The sequence below is a fragment of the Ipomoea triloba genome, chromosome 11 (genome assembly GCF_003576645.1).
Source record: "Ipomoea triloba cultivar NCNSP0323 chromosome 11, ASM357664v1".
Classification (NCBI taxonomy): Eukaryota; Viridiplantae; Streptophyta; class Magnoliopsida; order Solanales; family Convolvulaceae; genus Ipomoea; species Ipomoea triloba.
Window position 1 is genome coordinate 22,347,623 of NC_044926.1, and position 21,906 is coordinate 22,369,528.

Sequence of the window (21,906 nt, forward strand, 5' to 3'; positions counted from 1 at the left end):
GCCCGGAAGAATAACAAACTGTCGTCGGCGAAAAATAGGTGAGAGACTGAAGGGGCAGAACATGCCACCTTACAACCATGGATTTTCCCATTCAACTCAGCATCATATAACGGTGTACTAAGACCCTCCTCACAAAGAATGAATAAATACGAGGAAAGAGAGTCTCCTTATTGTAGACCACGAGAGGAAATAATATGCCTGGAACTCTCTCCGTTAACCAAAATTTCATATCGAACCATTTTAACACAATTCATCAAAAGATCAAACCATCAAGGGCAAAACCCAACTTAGCAAGCATACCCTCCAAAAATTGTCATTCAACCAGATCATATGCCTTCAACATATCTAGTTTCAGCGTTGCATACCCAACTCCACTCAGTTTTCTACGTTTTAAACGATTATGAACAAAGGCACTTTGATTCTCAGAGACTACTAGCCCTAACATATCCTTCATTTAATTCGTAAGCACTTTAGCCATGATTTCGTACAAGACATTGCATAAGGCAATTGGACAAAGGTCTCCAACACCCTCCGGAACTTATTTTTGTGGTATTAGCACCACATTAGTACGGAGTATCATTTAGACCAGCCCGCAACGAGCAAGTGTTAAGGCACCCAAAGACGAACTCTGTGACGCTGTCCCCTAATTTTACATAACTACACCTAACTTTACATAAGTACACATAATTTAGAATAAATTTATATTTTTTATGCATTTAAACTTTATTTAATTACAGAAATATCATTATCTTTTAAATTCTAAATATAGGTTGATTTAAAGTATAATGGCATTTGTGTAACGTTAAAATGATTTTTAATATACTAGTGAAAATTATTTCAAAAATACATTATTCAACAATTTGAATAATCACCTTGCACAGACAAATGAGAACTTTATTTTTAGTTAAAAAGTTAAGTTAACGTAGAACTTCGTAGAAGGAAGCCTGCTAGTGATGACAGGTGGGTGCACCCATTGTCCTTGGCCCCCATATTTTGGAAATTGTTTTATACGGAGTATCATTTTTGCTCACAATGTGAAAGTACAAAGTTGAAACATTACCTACAAAAATCCATAAGATTATTTATACTAAATTTGGCAACTAGTACAAATACGGTATCACCACCAAACAATCATAAGATGCAAAATGCCGCCGGCTATTACCCAAAAAAAAAAAAAAAAAANTAGAAGTTGGGAGAATACCCTGAGCACACCTCCCTAAGAAAATCATAGTTTTATTAGGCACAACAAGATGTCATAATCTCTTCTAGAATACATTTGAAATTTGTGTATCCCCGTTAGTAATCTAATGAAGCTGCCTGTACGCACTCTTGATGGAGTAGGCTCCCCGGTGCTCAAAAATCCAATACCAGTTGTCGTGTACTGCAATAGGGGAAAGAGGGAGACTAAGAATATGGACAACCATGTCGTGATCAGATAAATCAGTCACAACGTCTACATCCCATGCCTTACTTTGTACTTGAAAAAGGGAGTGAACCATTGAGTCTTGCAATCCTGGATAAGGAGGCATAGCCATCGTAAAACCAGGAACCTGGGTATCCATGGGCTCCCCCATATTAGTGTGTTCTTGCCATCTCCAATCCTACGAAGTAGTCCACTCTTGAGCAGCGATTGCGCACTCAAAATACTCCTCCAGACATAACTAGGATTTGTACCGATACTAGCAAACAGGAAATCAGTAGCAGGGAAATATTTGGCATTAAAAATGTGAGAAACTAACGGATCCGGACGCTGCAATATTCTCCAACCTTGTTTGCCCAAGAGAGCTTTATTGAAAAAACGGAGATCTTTGAAACCCATTTCCCCACATGACTTAGCAATAGCTAATCTAGTCCAACTCGCCTAGTGAATTCCCTGGTAATGAGCACCACCATTGCGCCACCAATAAGCATTCATTAACTTCTCAATTCAATCATAGAAAGATTTAGGGAGGTTATAGACACTCATCGTGTAGGTAACCATAGCTTGGGCAACACTTTTGAGAAGGACCTTATTTTCGGCTTTAGATAGTGCGTTCTTATTCCAACCTGAGAGCCAGTGACATATGTGTTCCTCAATGCAGTTGAAGACCACAGTTTTATTTTGTCTAATACATGAAGGGAGACCCAAGTACTGGCCAAAGTCCACAGCTCTGTTCACGCCAAGTAAGGATCCCACGTTAGCACAAACAGCATCTAGCGTATTGCGACTGAAAACGATACAAAACTTGTTAAGACTAACCATCTGCCTAGACGCTTTTTCATACAGCTCTAAGCATCGCTTAACAGTCGCGACCTCGTCCTCACTTGCCCGGAAGAATAACAAACTGTCGTCGGCGAAAAATAGGTGAGAGACTGAAGGGGCAGAACATGCCACCTTACAACCATGGATTTTCCCATTCAACTCAGCATCATATAACGGTGTACTAAGACCCTCCTCACAAAGAATGAATAAATACGAGGAAAGAGAGTCTCCTTATTGTAGACCACGAGAGGAAATAATATGCCTGGAACTCTCTCCGTTAACCAAAATTTCATATCGAACCATTTTAACACAATTCATCAAAAGATCAAACCATCAAGGGCAAAACCCAACTTAGCAAGCATACCCTCCAAAAATTGTCATTCAACCAGATCATATGCCTTCAACATATCTAGTTTCAGCGTTGCATACCCAACTCCACTCAGTTTTCTACGTTTTAAACGATTATGAACAAAGGCACTTTGATTCTCAGAGACTACTAGCCCTAACATATCCTTCATTTAATTCGTAAGCACTTTAGCCATGATTTCGTACAAGACATTGCATAAGGCAATTGGACAAAGGTCTCCAACACCCTCCGGAACTTATTTTTGTGGTATTAGCACCACATTAGTACGGAGTATCATTTAGACCAGCCCGCAACGAGCAAGTGTTAAGGCACCCAAAGACGAACTCTGTGACGCTGTCCCCTAATTTTACATAACTACACCTAACTTTACATAAGTACACATAATTTAGAATAAATTTATATTTTTTATGCATTTAAACTTTATTTAATTACAGAAATATCATTATCTTTTAAATTCTAAATATAGGTTGATTTAAAGTATAATGGCATTTGTGTAACGTTAAAATGATTTTTAATATACTAGTGAAAATTATTTCAAAAATACATTATTCAACAATTTGAATAATCACCTTGCACAGACAAATGAGAACTTTATTTTTAGTTAAAAAGTTAAGTTAACGTAGAACTTCGTAGAAGGAAGCCTGCTAGTGATGACAGGTGGGTGCACCCATTGTCCTTGGCCCCCATATTTTGGAAATTGTTTTATACGGAGTATCATTTTTGCTCACAATGTGAAAGTACAAAGTTGAAACATTACCTACAAAAATCCATAAGATTATTTATACTAAATTTGGCAACTAGTACAAATACGGTATCACCACCAAACAATCATAAGATGCAAAATGCCGCCGGCTATTACCCAAAAAAAAAAAAAAAAAANAAAAAAAGCATCGACTGACAATAGTCAGTTTCCGAATTTTCAGCTGCAGATGCAACAACAGTTGTGCACCTAATTATAGGCCCACCAAAATCACTGCAGTCTTGACCTAGTAGCGATCATAACGCCTGGAAAACATGACAGCAGATATTAGATGTCATTTATAGTTTTATACTATTATCACAATCAGGACAAGTTACATAACATAACATAAATTAAACAGATCTGCAGAGTAGCCAAAAGAAAACAAACCTGTGGCGATCATAATCCCTTGAGCGTTCTCTGGATCGAGATCGTGATCCACGGTGACTCCTCCTAGAATCATAGCTACGAGAACGCTCCCTCTCTCTATCATAGCCGCGATCTCGGTCACTGTACCTATCACGATCTTTGCTTTTACGATCATAATCCCTCCCTCTTTCACGGCTATCACCTCGATCCCTACTTGATTCCCTTTTGGGATCTCGGCTCCTTCGTTCTCTAGATCTACATGACAGAAATTGAAGTAAAACGTTCATTCAAATACTCAAGGAAAAAACAAAAAAAGAAAAACAAAAAACAAAACTCCACCTATTTATTTATATATTTTTAAAGTGACTTACCTCCTCTCTTCTTCACAAGATTTCCGTTTATTGTTCCTCTCTTCCTGCCAATTCATCAAGAAAATACAATTGAAAAATATGGATTGCTGCCAGGTTGCAGTTTAATAATGCAGGGGGAACACCAAAACCCATTTTTAGGTATTTCCAGCCACCAATATGGATATTTAACTGTGCATTCAGCCTTTCTGTAAGGATTTACAGCAGATTTTAAGAAAATTTAACAAAAGCTCACTTAATTACTTCAGCACTTAAAATGCCAGGGCAAGTGGCACTTTTAACCACTCTGCTCAGCATATCAAATTGCACCCAAAAAATGCTAATATGGTTTGCATATATCATGAAGCACTAAAATCATCTGTAAAATAATGTGTGTAACAAAAACATCACTGGCACAACAATACCTGACTGGTCTCCTTTTATATGCCCACTTAAAAGAATCATGTCATGTTCTGGTTTTGGTGGCTGTTGCCTATGTTAGAAAAGAGATACCCACCCAGACAATTTTCTGATAAGATTACTTGCCTTCTATGACAATTATTTTACACTGTTAGGGAGGCCAAGGTGAAGGCACTTATCCAGTTCATGTACTGTTGTTTCATAATGTCCACAGGAGTTCAGGTGCTAGAACATTATGACCAATATTGCATATAAATCTGAACACTAGCCAAATTTATCACAAATATGCAAACCATTAGCAATATGCTACTCAGCTAAACATGTACAATGTTTTTTCTAGTTTAATTCAAACCTGAGATGTTTCATCACAAAAGACAGTAAACTTTCCTAAACACAACATTTCAAATGAAGTACTCTTCTCCGAGGATAGAAAAACTCACAGAGAGAAACATTATAAACTGAATCTCTATAGAAGAAAGTGAAACATTATAGCAGCAACTGAATCAAAATATCCACATTACGTAGTTTAGGGACAGAGAATATATCATAATCTACGCAAAATGTCACATGAATTCATTTCATAAAGCAGATTCTGATATTTTCATGTGTCAAGAAAGATATTAGAGAGGGTTGTTTTGGAGTTGTATTCTGCTTACATCCTAGACAATGATTTAAGAGAGTTTAATAACATAGCAGAAGTTGCAGTGCAAAGAGAGGAAAACAAATCTCAAAAGTAAAAGATTTGTTTTACCTGAAGTTCAGCCAACTTCTCTCGGATTTGCATATAGCCCAAATGGAGCTTTCCCCCAAAATGATCAGCTAAACGACGATCACTGTGTAGACCAAAACAAACAAGCAAACAGCTTGTCACTATGGTTAAAGTCTAGGTGAAAAAGGTGGGGAAAACAACACAGATGCTAAATGGCCACTACTTTCAACCCAATGATAGCATGATATACAAAAACTGGATTAAAAAAAAAACGCACATTATTTAGCTGCAAAAGTTTATCCTCGTAAAATTCGGCCCAAAGCCTGTTGATATAAGGAGGTACAATGGCCATGTCAAATATTGAAGTAAAGCCCTTTCTTCTAACTAAAAAGTAAACTTGTAAGATACACAACAAAAGCGGGGACAATATTTACCTGTCATAAACGCTTAAAAATGCTCCACAAATGTCACACACACGCAGCTTCTGATCAGTCTGACCAATGTAATCAAAATAATCAGCTCAATGTCAATTCAAATGCTTCAAAAACATTACACACCAAAATGCCAAATCAAATGATTCAAATACAAAAACATGCCATGTCAATAGCCTTTTACAAATATAATTTGTCAAAATATTCAAAGAGCACCAGTGACCACCCTTTGCATTTGACTACATAGATATCCTAGTAGTTTAGGGTCCGTTTGAAAAACGGGAAATGTTTTCTGGAGACTGATTTCCAAAAAAAAAAGAAAATATTTTTATTTTTAGAAAACAGTCTTTCTGTTTGGCTGGAAGTCAAAAAATTGTTTTTTTTTGCTTGGTTCATTTTTAAAAACATAAACTATTAATTATTTTAATGATCATAATAATTATTATTAAAATAAAATCATAAATTAAATTTTATAAGTTATAAAGATTAAGAATAATTATAACAAAAAAGATGGAAATAAATAAATTCACTTCTAACTTATTATAATAAAAATGAATACATTAATTGATAAATACTTTGAATTAAAGAAATTGAAAAAACATTTACCTTATTTTTGGGATGTGGGTAGGTCATGCTAAGATTTTTTTTATTTGGCTTGACCCAATGTGACTCATATTTAATTTGACATTGGTAAATGTAATAACTCTTAACTAAAGAAATTTAAGAGAAAAAAAAACTCCTTATTTTAATTTTTTGGGTTGTGGGCTGGACCAAGATTTTTATTGTTTGGTCCGGCCCAACCCAATACATATTTTAATCAGCCATTGATAAATGTAATTTTTTTTTTTTAAAAAAAAAAAAGAAAAAAAAAACTTGAATGATTTTTAATCTTTTGGGGTATGGGCAAGTTGGGACAAGATTTTTTGTTTGGCCTAGCCCAACCAGACCCATATTTTAACCGGAATAGCCCAATCCAATTCAAATAATAACCAAACAGATTGCAAGACCAACCCGCCGATTTGACACCATTAAGAAGGAGAGAGAGAACTAAGCGTGAGATAGAAATTCGGAAAATGTCTTCCAAGTAAATATCTCAGAAGACATTTTCCACCAAAATGGTTCATTTTTTCTTTGACCAGAATGAGTATTTTTCATTCACTTCATTTTCCGTTCATAGCCAAACACTCGAAAATCTTGGCCAAGTTTCCAAACATACACATTAATTAGGTATCTTTAAACCCCTCTTTAAAGGTCTTCCCCCTCTTTTAGGCTCAACGATCCTACATGCTCATGACTTTACAATATGAAATGGTTCACTTACAATGCGCACATCAGCAGCAGTGTATTTTGAGGAATCAAGGATGGGTTCCTGGCGTGCTGGCAGCTGAATAAAAAAAATGACAATAACAATTAATAACTTAAATATGGTAGTGGAAAGCAAAGAAGCGTTAATACTGTGAAAATAAGGCATACACACTTGTTCAAAGACTGAAATGATAAACACACTAAAACTTTATAACAAGTAAAACAATCACAAGTATAATAAACTGGCAACCTTCTTTAGTGCTTCAGCCTCTTCCAATGCTTTCTGCGCCTCATCTACCATCCCTTGTTCACCTGGATAAGCACAGAAAATAAAGAAATGTCTGGATCACAGATGATTAAAACATCACAGGGTGGTACAAATATCGTTATCAAATAAAGTAATGAACTAAAAGGCATAGCAGTTGTGATTAAAATTGGCATTCACCATATTTATCGAATAACTATTCAGCCTTACTGATAAAAGATGAAAGAAAATATCCCTAAAGTGCTTTTTTGTCACATAATGAGAAGGACAAGTGTGCCAGGTTTAAAGCAAAAGCCTAAGCAACCAAAAATTTCTCTATCTACATCATACTTTTGTTGTATTTATAGAAACATAATCAGATAAGTAAAACAAAATTTTCAGTATTATACATCTCTATTCCTGGTAACAGCGAACCTTTCCCCTTGCATCAGTAACAAATATTTAAATGCCGTGCTGTCATAGACTCCATTAGGTCATGGCCATAAAAGAAACTTGGACGGCTTATTCTGGTTGATTGTTGATAAAGCTTACAAATCATCCTTTGTTAACAACTTAACATATAAGATGAAAATTTTAATACTATTGTCAGGAGAACTTAAATAATACTGAACTGTCCTAAACTTATAATAGAGAAGAGAGGAAGCAAAAATTACAAGTCAACCACAAAACTTACATTCTCTCAAAGATTGCAACAACAGAAAATTAAAAGAGAAAAAAGTGTTTGATGCATTCACATAACTGCTAACCCAAAGCAGCACATAAATTATGAAATTTTAGAAATAAAAAAGAGAGGTACATTGATGGTTAAGTGACAGCTCAAGATTCCTACATCACACAGAACATGAATTTGCCAAAGGAAGATGAACTCAACCTCACCTTGGCAATGTTTCTAGAGTGATTGTTTACATGACCTAAAAAACAACAATAAACTGCAAATCCTAGCAGATTTCACTTATAATTTAAATACAAGTTAGGAAGTCTACACTGTAGAACCATGAGAATGAAATATTTCACCTACCAAGATCTTCAGCTTTCTTTAATTTCTCATTTATCAGCTCCTGTATGCGAGGATCTGTAGCAGCTGCAGGCCTGGGCTCCAGCTGTGGAGGGTTTTGAAGTGGCTGAGGTAGAGAAGCCCGATCTTTGTTAAATGCATCCAAAAGCAGCATTGCCTGTCATTGAAGAGCAGGAGGATAATTACTACTTACTAGATAAACAACTACAGCATGTGTCATGGAGAGTTGAAGTATGCAATCAATCTTTGATTATATGCATCGCACTTGTTTGTCTGCTCTCTTTGTTCTGAGTTCTTCAAGCTCTTCAAGAGCTCGAATTTTAAGATCTGTCTTGCCTTCAAGATCTGCATGAACAATTGCGAAACCTAAATAATTTTCAAAGAAGATGCCATATCGTACTAAATAGAAGAAGAGATATAAAGAACAAAATTTAAAGTTAAGAAGTTAACTCTTTAAAAGTTACCATTTTGATCAACTTCTTTTAACTTCTCCTTAATTTGCTTGGATAACTCAAGAATTTCAGCTGACTGCAATCAATTGAATAGTTCATAAGTTTAAAAGAGACAGATGATGAAGACAACACAAGTTTAAGCAACACTACTTGAGTAACTTCGGACACTGAGATGGCAATAGCAGCTTTGGCATCCTCTTCATCAAGCCGTTTGACAGCTCTACTTATCTTCCTATCACACTCAACAATCAGCCTGTCAATAACATCCTCCAAGTCTCTGTCATAGTTATCAAGACCTTTTGATTTTGCTTCCTCATATCTAGAGAAAGTGATTAGGGTAACAAACAGAGAGAGTACATGCTGAGGAATTCTTATTTTATTACTATTACATTACATAGTTTTTAGATATTAAGAAACTACTATATAGTTATTTAGAGACCACTAAATAGTTATTTAGAAATTACTAAATAGCTATTTAACTTATTACTCTTAGTTTTTGAATTAGTTTAGGTAGTTTAATTATTTGGGAAATACCAAATAATTAATCACTCTTAGTTTAGGAATATTTGTAATCAACCCTATAAAAGGGAGTATTATTTAGAATAAAGGGAAGCATAAATTCAATCCCAAAAAGGGTCTAAGGGAGTTTTGGGTCTCAAGCAAACCCAGTGTTTTCTTCTTTTCCTTTTCCAACTATTATTCTTTCTTCCTTTTTCCTTATGTTTTCTTGCCCATGACGGGAGCACATAACATTGCATAAGTAGCAATCTGATATTCTGACCATAAGAATTCAATACTAATCAGGCAAATAAGGTTCACAATGCGCAAGCATCTTTACATACAGAATTATCACTTCTCCAAAAACCAGAAGCTCTAAAATGTTTTCAACCAGAAAAGAGAACTAGATAAATGCTCGTTGTATGATCAATGAAAAGAGATTAAATTCAGGCTAGAACAAAAACACATCAATACTCAATAATCATTGAGTTACAAGTATATAATATTAAATAAAAAATACTTCACACAGCAGTTTTTAAAACTTGTGATGAAGAAAGCCTTTCTTTTTAGCAAGTAAAGGAAAGTTAAAGATAACATGCACATGAAATTAAATGGGAAACAAAGAATGCCTAAACTATTAACATGACCATGAGGATACTCTTTCCTCAGTGGCAATGAATGCACTTTTGGGCATGGCCCCATATCCATTTTCTGCACAGAAGGGAGATTAAATCCAAATTAAGAAGACCACCAGAGAAATAACAATTTATAATCATCACAAAATGAATATAATCTACAAAGCATTGAACCAATATAACGTTACAAGTTTGGGTCAGGAGGACAAGGAGTTGGCAAGGACTGTGGAAGCAAATTATGTATATCAATAAAGCATCTAGGTACTGTTGCATTTACAAATGAAAGCTCTGTTGTAGTCTCAACCACTAAGCTAAGAGAAATGAATCCTCTACAAACAGATACAACAAACCCCACCTTGGTTTGGCCAAAACAAAATTTGAAGGCCTTAGTAAGGTTGACACTAAATAGGGCTTCTCACTTCTCAGTGTGTTTTGAAATGGTTTAATTTCAATTAAAAGAAAAATACTCTAAAATAATCAAATTGGCCATTAAAAAAAGAAAATGTGGATTCAGAAGTTCTGAACCATGAGGCCACACAGTCCTAGATTCCAAGCTCTGGACTCTAGAGATTGATTTTCAACTATGGTAGGAAAGAAAGAATACATACAAACTTTGTCCAGTTTCAGGGGAATTAAAAATAATTAGTGAATGTCCTCAGTTTCTCTCTTTGGCTCTTTGCTACCACTAAACTTCAGGTACTTCTTCATATTAGAGTTTCTTCTAAGTTCTAACTTCTAATTCCTCTTCTCTGTGGCATCTAAAGTTTTTTTGTAATTTTTTTTAATTCCTCCTGACAACAAAAACTTCAATTCATTCTAGTGTTTGAAAAAATAAAAGGCATATAGGAAAACCAAATTAAAGCAGAATTATTAATGACACAAACATAATTATGTTTAGGAGAAGGACGAGAGGACTACAGGATTGAAGGTGATGAACCAAACCGTTGGCAATATTGAACACCTTAGCAAGAATTTAAGGTGATGTTCAACTAGAGTCTCCCGTTAATAAACCTATTTACCATAATTTTATTAGTCAATTTACGTGTATTAGGTGTTTGATTGAGCAGTCGGTAGACAAAATAAGCATCAAAAAGCTTGTAAATCCAGGGCAGAGCTTTACTTAATGAAATGCAAACCACGAGTTACTATATGCACGCGTCGATAACAAGAACAAATATTCAATTGGAGAAAATGTAACGCTAAAGCAATGGAGAAGAGAAAGACTGTTACGAACAGTGAGTTGGAAGAGGTCATGAGGGCAAAGGCCGGAGAGAAAGAGACGGCAGACGTCGCGGTCGTAGTATTTCCGATCCACCTCGGTGACGTCGCCATTCCGGTTGGCTCCCATTAGCACATCCAACTGCTTCCTTATAGCATCCATGGCTGTCGACGATGGTAATTCCGAATTTGAGACAATACCGGTTGTGGCGTTCTACAGCTCCACCTCGTCGCTTTAGGGTTTCTTCCTCTGCTCCGTATTCTGCTGCTCTTTCGTCCTAAACTCTACAGTCTCCTAAATTTTGGATACGACAAAAATGACATTGAAGATTTAAAAAAATCAATAAATAAATACACACCAAATACTCACTTGTCTCATTTTACTATTCACTGTCAAATCAATTCTTTATTCATGCTTATTTTCTTTAGTAATTTTTTATTATTTTTAAATTTAATTTTTTGTATCTAATAGTATTTTTAATATAGTTTCTAAATATATGAATTTTATATATTAATGCTAAACTTAATATTATGAAAACATTTTAATTAAAAATAACTTTAGTCAAATCTCGTTAAACGAATCAAACAACCAAAATGGGAAGGAGGTAGTACTAAATTGTAAAAAAAATAGAACAAATACAACATTTTAAAGAATTATGAGTATTTAAAAAAATTTATACTCTCAGTTTCTACTCCTCAATATGTATCAATCGTTATATCGTGGACCACAGTGCACATAGCAATGTGCACCCTGGTTCAAAATGACGTCGTTTTGATGTTAGTGGACATGCACGCAAATGATTTCAGGGAATTCATTATCTATAATACACATAATCATTATCTAGAATACACAAAACGTTTGCCTAAAATACACATAATGTTTGTCCAGAATACACAAAATATTGACACAAAATACACAAAACTCATCCTCCTAACATTCGAATGCACAAACACATCACAACCTGTGTTAATAACATGAATACACAGAATATTGACCCAAAATACACAGAACTCATCCTCCTAAACATTCGAATGCACAAACACATCACAACATGTGTTACTAACATGAATACACAGACGGTTGCCTAGAATACACATAGTGATTGCTTGGATACACAAAACGATTACCTAAAATACACAGAATATTAACATAAATACAGAGACCGGCCGAAACGGGAAACGTGATTTCCAAAAAAAGAGACTGCTAGTTTACAATGCTCAAAACGACGTCGTTTACGTATGTGGTGCACATTGCTATGTGCACCGTGGTGCACGGTATAATTTGCCAATATGTGGCATGCTTTAATTGCTTAATATAAGGGATTATGATTTTTATCCATTACGGAGCTTTTGGTGGTAGAGAATTACAATTTCATCTCACCTAATTTTTACATAATTCTGAAGGCAAGCAAATTCCTTCGTTGAGTCATTTACGTAGAATTAGAAGCCTGAATTTCTTTTTCTGATGAAAACCAAGGTGGGTCGAGTTCATGCCGAGAGGCTTCGGGCAAGCTTGATTTTGATAGTCTGTTTTACATTGATAGTGCAGGTTTGAGTGAAGGTTTGGCTCTATTTTTGAGGAAGAATTGTGCGGCCAGACTTTTGAGTTTTACAAATAATCACATATGTTAGTATATTGGCATGTATTATCAAAACACAAACCAATGATATGAATACAATATATGGGAAATGCATGCATGCAATACTTTGTACGTGTACGTATGGTGTGTATGGAAAATGCATGGACTATTAAATATCTTATGGAAATTGCATGCACTTTTAATATCTTGTACGTATGGAAAATGGATGCTAATGTGTGTACGTGTGAAGAGTGAAAGTAGCAAGAGAAAAATGGAATTAATGATTGGATTCCATGTGGCGCAACAAGAAAGCAAAATGGAAGAGATCATGGCATCATGGAATAATGCATCTGTTTTTCAAGCTCGAAATACTGTGAATCTAGCAGTATAAATAGGACGTCACAAAATGAACAATTCGAAGTTTCAGTAACAATTGAATAAATATATATAGCCTGAAAGGTGCTGCGAAGAAACTTCAGTTACGAGAAAAGATTGGTGTACAATCCGGAGAAGTCAGCTCCAAGTAATATCAGTACAAGCTGTGTTAAAATCCAGGTTGGTTACAATTTGATTAATTGGTAGAATTAGTTCAAACTGTACGTGTAACTTTTTCATAGAGTTGTTTTATAAGGTTAATGTTTAAATAGGTGGTAGACCTAGTTTTGTAATTCATTGAACCTTGTAATTGTAAAAACCATCGGGTTGAGCTTTACTGAAAAAGTTTTGGGCGCGGCCCCGCAAATTATGAGGAGTTCTCCAACTACGTTAACAAATTCAGCTGTGTACTTATCTTGGCACTTTAAATTGTTTCAAATTATTTTGAATATCTGCATTACATAATTTCAATTGGTATCAAAGCAGTGTCGCTTAATTTGTTAGCAAGATTCTAGGGATACTCGAGTGTGTTATTGCAGAATGGAAGAAGGTGCCTCAATTTCACGACCACCATTGTTGAAAAGAGTAAGCAATTATGCTTACTGGAAGGCTAGGATGAAAGCCTTCATTAAATCCTTAGATGAAGAGTGTCGGAATGCCATTGAAAATGCCTGGACTCCACCTATGATGACAGTCGAAAATGAAGAAAGAAAAAAACCCCTTAGCCAGTAGACAGTTGACGAAAAGAAACGATCATCAGCCAACAATAGGGCTATGAATGCTATTCACAATGCTTTTGGACCAGATCAATTTGTATTGATCTCAGCCACAGATATTGCAAAAACCGCTTGGGACGCACTTATGAATCATTACGAAGGTACAGGACCAGTCAGAGTTTCAAAGTTACAGTTGCTTATGACCAAGTATGAAAGTCTAAGAATGGAGGAAACTGAGACAGTTTCTGAGTTTAGTGCAAGGGTTAAAAACCTGGTTAACAACGCACAAAACTTGGGTGAACCTTTTGAGGAAGAAAAAGTGGTTCGCAAAGTTCTGAGGTCCTTACCCCCAAGGTTCAAAATGCAAGCTGTCGCTATAAAACAATCAACAGACCTAAAAACTTTGACGCTAGATGCCCTAATGGGAAACTTGCAGACCTTTGAGTTGGAAACAGAGGAAGAGGATAGGTACCTAAACAAAGACAACAAAGGAGTTGCTTTTTGGGCTGCAGCATCTGCAAGGGCTGACTCCGACTCAGAAATGAACGAGATTATGGCCATGCTGTCAAAGAAATTCGAGAAGATGCTAAAGAAAACTAAGGGACAAGGACGACTGAAAACAACCAGGAAAGGAAGTGGAACGGGAAATCCTCTTAAACAAAAAGGTCATAATCAAGATTTCAAGCTCAAAGGAATCCAATGCTTTGAATGTGGAGGATATGGTCACATTGCAGCCGACTATGGAAACAACAAAGACAGGAAGTCGTACACTCTCACCTGGAGCGATTCTGAAGATTCTGATAATGATGAACAATCAGAACAACATACAGGAAACTTTATTGCATTCCATGGAAACATGTTCCACCCGGATGATGTAGAAGAACGTACAAATTACGAGAAATTCTTCAAACTTTCAGACGATGTTGTGAATGATAGTGAAGAAATGAGGGACATAATACACTTGCAACCCGCCAAAACAAGTACACGTAAGATAGTCGAAGAGATACAAACTGATGATGAAGACGATGTTGACCTTGCAAAAGCATATGAAGAATTGTACGAAAACTGGTGTAAGGTAAGCAAGCTAAAGCTCGTTTTAACTAAGCATGTTAAGTCTCTAGAGCTAGAAAACTCAACCCTGGAAACGTCGGTAGAAGAACTAAAAACCTCTGTGAAAGAGCTTAAGACCGATCTAGAAGCAAAGGTTTCAAATGAACAATACCTGCAAAAAGAACTGGATAACTTCAAAAAACGCGTGAGAATGTTGAACACAGGTACAAAAGACCTAAATGAAATTCTTCAGTCAAGAGGAAAGAATCACAACAAAGCTGGTTTAGGATTCACAGGCGGACAAGGATATCAAAAAACCTCATGGGTGCCAGAAAAGAGATCAAGAAGAAACCTCGGAAACAAAAGGTATGTGAATTACTATTATAACAAAACCTGCTTTAGGTGCAATATAAAAGGACATGGATGGAGACGGTGTCAACAATACAAACCGCGAAAGGTCTGGCGACCAAAACAAACATGTCTGACAACTAAGATAGCAATGACAGCGAATGTGGCGTCATCGTGGTATTTCGATAGCGGGTGTTCACGGCACATGACAGGCAACAAAGGTTTCTTGAAAGACGTGATTGAAGAACACGCTGGGCATGTCACCTTTGGGGATGGTGAACGAGGTGAAATAGTTGGACGATGAACACTGAACTCTAAAGGTATGCCTAAACTCGAAAATGTCTATTTAGTAAAAGGATTAAAAGCCAACTTAATTAGTATCAGTCAGTTATGTGATCAAGATCTGCTAGTTAGATTCACCAAAGAAAAGTGTAAGGTATATAGTTCCAAAACCTGTGTCATGGAAGGTGTCAGAACCTCAGATAATTGTTACATGATCAAATCTGCATATGTTTGCAATAGTTCTGTAACAAATGAAAGTGAGATTTGGCACTACAAGCTTGGGCATTTAAACTATCAAGACATGCATAAACTCCTGAATTCTAAAGCTGTGAGAGGAATACCTAAGTTAACCATCAAAAATGATTTACATGTCTGCGGACCCTGTCAACGTGGTAAGCAAACAAGGATTCCTCATAAAAGGTTAGTATACACCCCCACTACAAAAGTTCTTGAACTTCTTCACATGGATCTAATAGGACCCACTCAAGTTGAGAGTTTTGGAAAGAAAAAGTATGTGTTTGTTTGTGTAGATGATTTCTCTAGATTTACTTGGATTGATTTTTTAAGAGAAAAATTTGACACTTTTAGTGCCTTTGTTAAACTGTGTCTAAGACTTCAAATAGAAAAAGATAGTTCCATAGGGCACATTGTCCGGATTAAAAGTGATCATGGACGTGAATTTGAAAATATTGACTTCAGTAAGTTCTGTGATTCTCAAGGCATTATGCATGAGTTCTCTGCTCCTAAAACGCCTCAACAAAATGGGGTAGTGGAAAGGAAAAACAGAACTCTACAGGAAATGGCTAGAGTCATGTTAGTTGCAAAACAATTATCTCAACGGTTTTGGGCAGAAGCCATGAACACTGCATGTCATATTACTAACAGAGTTTTTCTAAGAAAAGGAACTAAAAAGACATCTTACGAGATATGGAAAGGCAGAACACCAAATCTAAAATATCTTCACATATTTGGAAGTGTCTGTTATATTTTGAATGACAGGGACTCGAAAGGAAAGTTCGAAGCCAAAAGCGATGAAGGTATATTTCTTGGATACTCCATAAACAGCAAGGCATACCGTGTATTCAACAAAAGGACAAACACTATCCTGGAATCAGCAAATGTGACAGTTGACGACAAAATCTCAGCACCGCAGAAGAAAGATGATGATGAGCTATTGCAAACCACTCCTACCGCTGAAATCCCAGCAGAAACTGCACAAGAACGAGCTGAATGCTCTAAAGAACCATCAACTAGGGTCCAGAAAAATCATCAAACAGAAGATATACAAGAACAAGATGAACACTCTAAAGTACCTTCGACTAGAGTCCAGAAGAATCATCCAACAGAAAATGTGATTGGCGAAGTGAGCGCTGGAATACGCACCAGAGACAAAGAAAAGAAGAGCTATCGTGAAATGTTAGGATACTCGTGCTACATATCACTGACTGAGCCGAAAAACATAAATGATGCTTTAAAAGATGAATGTTGGATCAATGCCATGCAGGATGAACTACTTCAATTTGAAAGAAATCAAGTCTGGGATCTAGTGCCCAAACCCGAAAATGTCAACATCATCGGCACGAAATGGATTTTCAGAAACAAGTCTGACGAAAATAGAACGGTCATAAGAAACAAAGCAAGGTTGGTAGCTCAAGGATATACTCAAATGGTAGGCATCGACTTTGAGGAAACCTTTGCTCCTGTTGCCCGACTAGAATCAATACGACTATTAATCTCAATTGCATGCACGATGAGGATCAAGCTACAACAAATGGATGTCAAGACCGCGTCCTTAAATGGATATCTTAAAGAAGAAGTCTATGTCACACAATCGAAGGGATTTGAAGATCCAAAACATCTGGATCATGTGTACAAACTGAAAAAAAGCACTATATGGACTGAAACAAGCTCCCCGAGCGTGGTATGAAAGGTTGACATAATACCTAATTAAGAAAGGATATTCAAGGGGAAGTGTTGACAAAACCCTATTCATTAAAAGGTATGGATCTGACCTCCTCATTGCCCAAATCTATGTCGATGATATAGTATTTGGCTCCACCTCCGAATTCTATGCTAACAATTTTGTTACCTTAATGAAAGAAGAATTTGAGATGAGCATGGTCGGTGAACTAACATACTTTCTTGGTCTACAAATTAGACAATCTAGAGAAGGTATGTTTGTCTCTCAAACCAAATATGCTAACAACCTAGTCAAACGTTTTGGTCTAGACACTAGCAAGAGTGTTCGCACCCCTTTTCCAACACACACCAAACTCAGTCGTGATGATGAAGGTAAATCAGTTGACCCGAGCCTATACAGAAGTATAATTGGCAGTCTACTATACTTAACAGCTAGTAGACCCGACATAAACTTTAGTGTTGGTGCTTGCGCAAGATACCAGTCAAATCCAAAAGAATCGCACCTCACTACCGTTAAGAGAATCATTAAATACATCAAAGGCACCATAGAGTTCGGGATCTGGTACTCAAACGAATCTAATACCCAACTTGTCGGATTCACAGATGCAGATTGGGCTGGAAATGTCGATGACAGGAAAAACACTTCTGGAGGCTGCTTCTATCTAGGGTCAAATCTCGTCTCCTGGTTAAGCAAAAAACAGAATTCGATTTCTTTGTCAACAGCAGAAGCAGAATATATTGTTGCAGGCAGTAGTTGTGCTCAATTATTATGGATGAAACAAATGCTAGAGGACTACGGCATTGAGCAACAGGTAATTACTCTTTACTGTAACAACTCTAGTGCTATCAGTATCACAAAGAATCCTGTGCTACATTCTCGAACCAAATATATTGATATTCGCCACCATTTTATTAGAGAATTGGTAGAAGATAATGTTGTCTGTTTAGAACATGTGTCTACAGGGAATCAGATTGCAGACATCCTTACTAAGGCACTTGATGGGAACAAGTTTGAAGAATTACGACACAAACTTGGTTTGTGTACATCATCGTAATTTCCATTTACCTCTTCAATAAAAAATAAAACAAAAAAAAAACAAACAAATTTTGGTTATTTTGATATAACCTTGTTTTAGTTTTTTTTTCTCTCGAATTTTTTGTGTGTCTGTCCTTTTTCCTTTCTTTTTTTTTCTTTGTTTAATGTGCTCTACCTTAATGTTTTTTTTTTCCAACCAATTTTTTGTTCTGCTTCTTTTTTTAAAAATTTTTTTTGGTATCATAAAAATTTTTTTTTCGTTATTTTTGTATAGTTCTTCTCTTACCTTATACACATTTTTTTGTTTGCTTATTATTTCTTGATCTGACTAATTCTTTTTTTTTTCTAATTTTAGAGAACTAGTCCATTGCATCATCTAACACCATTGTTGCAGAATTGTTTCTTCCTCTCCTTGATTTTAGGTTCTAAAACTGCTTCTCACCTACATCTCACTGTATAAAATGGGGGATGTTTAAATGGTAGCAACACACTGTTCACAGCAGCGCACAACACAGGCCACACACCTCAGCCACCACATTGCACCGCCACCTCCGCTCCGCAGCCACTGCACACCTCCTGCCTCATCCACGAACAACCGACCACCACCCTCCATCTGACTGCACCTCGCCACCCCGCCTCAACCAGCCGCCTCCCTTCCTCACCGAACATGCCCAATATCCCTGAACAACAACTCACACCGCACCGCTCCGTCACCCTTCCACCATCGACCTGCTCACGTTCTCCCTTCCTTCGCACCCTCTCATATCGCATCAGCTACATACTACCCCCACGATCACCAATGCCACCTTGCCGGAACAACTGTGCCGCCACGCCACCGCCGACTGGCTACCACTCACCAGTCGAAGTCCACACTCCGCAACCACACACGGCTCCCCGTCGAACCTCACCTCGTTCCACCTCTTCATCGCCAATGAAACCGTCCTCACGTCGGTCCGACTCGGATGACCCGGTGGAACAATTTGATGAAAGTGTCGGTGATTCCGTCGCCGTCCATAATACATCGCACAGGGTGTTTCGTGCCTTCTCCTTCGTTTTCTATTGTTCCTCGTTGAATTTCCTGTTGGAGACATTCTCTGCCAGAAATTTTATTCACCAACGGCGGTTGGATGTTGACAGCTTTAGTTCTCGCACTGACTTGGTCGAGACCCTTAAGACCGCAAAGTTGTTTAAAACTGTCACCAAGGTGGAACGTTTTGTCCGGGACGTGGTCTTTGAGTTTTACACTAACTTGGTACCTGAATTGACAAATGCTAGATTGGCCTATGTACGGGGTCGCTTCTATGAATTCAGTCCACGGGTAATTAATGCCTAATATGGACTACCTGGCTATGCAGACTATTTTGATAAGGACTTGCATGAAATCACGAAACGGTTGACAGGCGGTCATGCCCCGTATTGGATATCGAAAGGCTCAATCAAGGCGTCTGATTTGACCTCCTTCTTTACCTTTCTACACAAGATTGCCTTTTCGAATTGGATGCCCTCCACGAATCACAGATATGTCACAAAAAAATGGATGCTCTTCTCTTTAAAATTGACACTGGTGTCAGCTTCGATCTCGGCCAACTGTTGTTTGACCAAATTGTTGACGCTCGGAATGGGAAAACTAGTAAAAAGGACCTGGTACTACCTAATTTGATCTACGGTCTACTTGCCATGCAAGGATTTCAGAAGCATTCCTCTGAATATTTTGAAGCTCATCCTGTGCCTATAAAGTTTGATCAACGACTCCTTTCTGGTTCACACTTTGATGACCTGGGTCTGTCCAGGGATGTTGTTGCTGCAAGACCATCGTCTTCGACAAATTGTAGGGAGCTCGCTATTGAGTTTCTAGAGAAAGAACTTTGCTTGATCTCTGCTTAGCGCAAGGATTTGGTTAATAGAGAACTTCAAGTCCGGAGTCTACTATTGAAGTTAAAAGGTTTTGATACCTTAGGAAGTGTTGACCGGTCTCCGAATGGCAAGGCTTCCGAGTCTGCCAGTTCTTCCTCGGACCAGTCCCCGCGCTCGGCCTCACGGTAATATCGTTCTTTAGTAGTAGCGTTGATGTTTGCGAATAATTCATCTAGTGCATGTGATATTTAGTGTGTAGATTCGTTCGGTTGCGCTCTACTCACATTCCTTCGAGCCTGTATCCACTCAATTTTTCCATATTCTCAATAAATGAAAATTGCCTACTATCAGTCAAATTGACTATTTTGCAACTATCGCCACTCTGTTTACCTCCAACAAAGTTCTGGTTGTTATATTATTATACATCTTTGCTTATGTCTTCCCAGAACCTGCATACCTAGAAGATGGGCTACCCGGTGTCTGCTTTGGTTCGAAAAGATCCTTAGAACAACCCGGCGTGAAAGCTTTCTAGTGTATTTTTATTATGCCTCATTGGAAGAGGGCTACCCAGTACTTCATAGGCTCCAAAGGACCTTTGAGTTTTCTGGTGTGAAAGCTTTCCAGTGCGATTCGATATTACAGTCTCATCCCTATTACGTCTCTCTCCTATTCCCGGACCAATCTACATTCTATCTATTACATGTTATTGGTTGGTTATTTGCGCTCATCTGTGCTCACTACTGATTACGTTATTGCCTTTGGCTATGATTTCTCAAAAGGGGGAGAATCATATACTGAGGGGGAGAACTATATTTTGAGGGGGAGTACTACAACGTATGTGTTTGATCATCCTATGCCAAAGGGGGAGATTGTTAGTATATTGGCATGTATTATCAAAACACAAACCAAGGATATGAATACAATATATGGGAAATGCATGCATGCAATACTTTGTACGTGTACGTATGGTGTGTATGGAAAATGCATGGACTATTAAATATCTTATGGAAATTGCATGCACTTTTAATATCTTGTACGTATGGAAAATACATGCTAATGTGTGTACGTGTGAAGAGTGAAAGTAGCAAGAGAAAAATGGAATTAATGATTGGATTCCATGTGGCACAACAAGAAAGCAAAATGGAAGAGATCATGGCATCATGGAATAATGCATCCGTTTTTCAAGCTCAAAATACTGTGAATCTAGCAGTATAAATAGGACGTCACAAAATGAACAATTTGAAGTTTCAGTAACAATTGAATACATATATATAGCCTGAAAGGTGCTGCAAAGAAACTTCAGTTACGGGAAAAGATTGGTGTACAATCCGGAGAAGTCAGCTCCAAGTAATATCAGTACAAGTTGTGTTAAAATACAGGTTGGTTACAGTTTGATTAATTGGTAGAATTAGTTCAAACTGTACATGTAACTTTTTCATAGAGTTGTTTTATAAGGTTAATGTTTAAATAGGTGGTAGACCTAGTTTTGTAATTCATTGAACCTTGTAATTGTAAAAACCATCGGGTTGAGCTTTAGTGAAAAAGTTTTGGGCGTGGCCCCGCAGATTAGGAGGAGTTCTCCAACTGCGTTAACAAATCCAGCTGTGTACTTATCTTGGCACTTTAAATTATTTCAAATTATTTTGAATATCTGCATTACATAATTTCAACATAGATGTGGAAGTGAGTATTGCTGGCTTTCCAAGCTGACGAATGACATGTTATTATGGTTT

At 37.1% G+C, this 21,906-nt stretch overlaps 2 protein-coding genes across 2 annotated transcripts; one reads left to right on the forward strand and one right to left on the reverse strand.

The window, feature by feature from the left end:
- Nucleotides 1-3,257: 3,257 nt before the first annotated feature.
- On the reverse strand, nucleotides 3,258-11,312 carry LOC115996498 (putative RNA-binding protein Luc7-like 2). The gene is made up of 13 exons (XM_031235757.1): nucleotides 11,029-11,312; nucleotides 9,818-9,870; nucleotides 8,812-8,980; nucleotides 8,674-8,737; nucleotides 8,475-8,554; nucleotides 8,213-8,366; nucleotides 7,180-7,241; nucleotides 6,946-7,008; nucleotides 5,628-5,686; nucleotides 5,236-5,317; nucleotides 4,089-4,132; nucleotides 3,739-3,972; nucleotides 3,258-3,614 (listed from the first exon to the last, which is right to left on the reverse strand). The coding sequence occupies exons 1-13, from the start codon at nucleotides 11,173-11,175 to the stop codon at nucleotides 3,596-3,598; spliced, it is 1,230 nt and encodes a 409-aa protein (XP_031091617.1). The 5' UTR covers nucleotides 11,176-11,312; the 3' UTR covers nucleotides 3,258-3,595.
- Nucleotides 11,313-17,456: 6,144 nt separating this feature from the next.
- LOC115996109 (secreted RxLR effector protein 161-like) lies at nucleotides 17,457-18,338 on the forward strand. Its single transcript, XM_031235250.1, has 2 exons — nucleotides 17,457-17,535; nucleotides 17,716-18,338. The coding sequence occupies exons 1-2, from the start codon at nucleotides 17,457-17,459 to the stop codon at nucleotides 18,336-18,338; spliced, it is 702 nt and encodes a 233-aa protein (XP_031091110.1).
- Nucleotides 18,339-21,906: the final 3,568 nt, after the last annotated feature.

Coding starts and splice junctions, on each gene's coding strand:
- LOC115996498 (XM_031235757.1), bottom strand. CDS start 11,175: ATGGATGCTATAAGGAAGCAGTTGGATGTGCTAATGGGAGCCAACCGG. Junction 8,738..8,811: donor CAGTGTCCGAAGTTACTCAA/GTAGTGTTGCTT, acceptor AATTGATTGCAG/TCAGCTGAAATTCTTGAGTT. Junction 3,973..4,088: donor TCTTGTGAAGAAGAGAGGAG/GTAAGTCACTTT, acceptor TCTGTCATGTAG/ATCTAGAGAACGAAGGAGCC.
- LOC115996109 (XM_031235250.1), top strand. CDS start 17,457: ATGAAAGAAGAATTTGAGATGAGCATGGTCGGTGAACTAACATACTTT. Junction 17,536..17,715: donor AATTAGACAATCTAGAGAAG/GTATGTTTGTCT, acceptor TATACTTAACAG/CTAGTAGACCCGACATAAAC.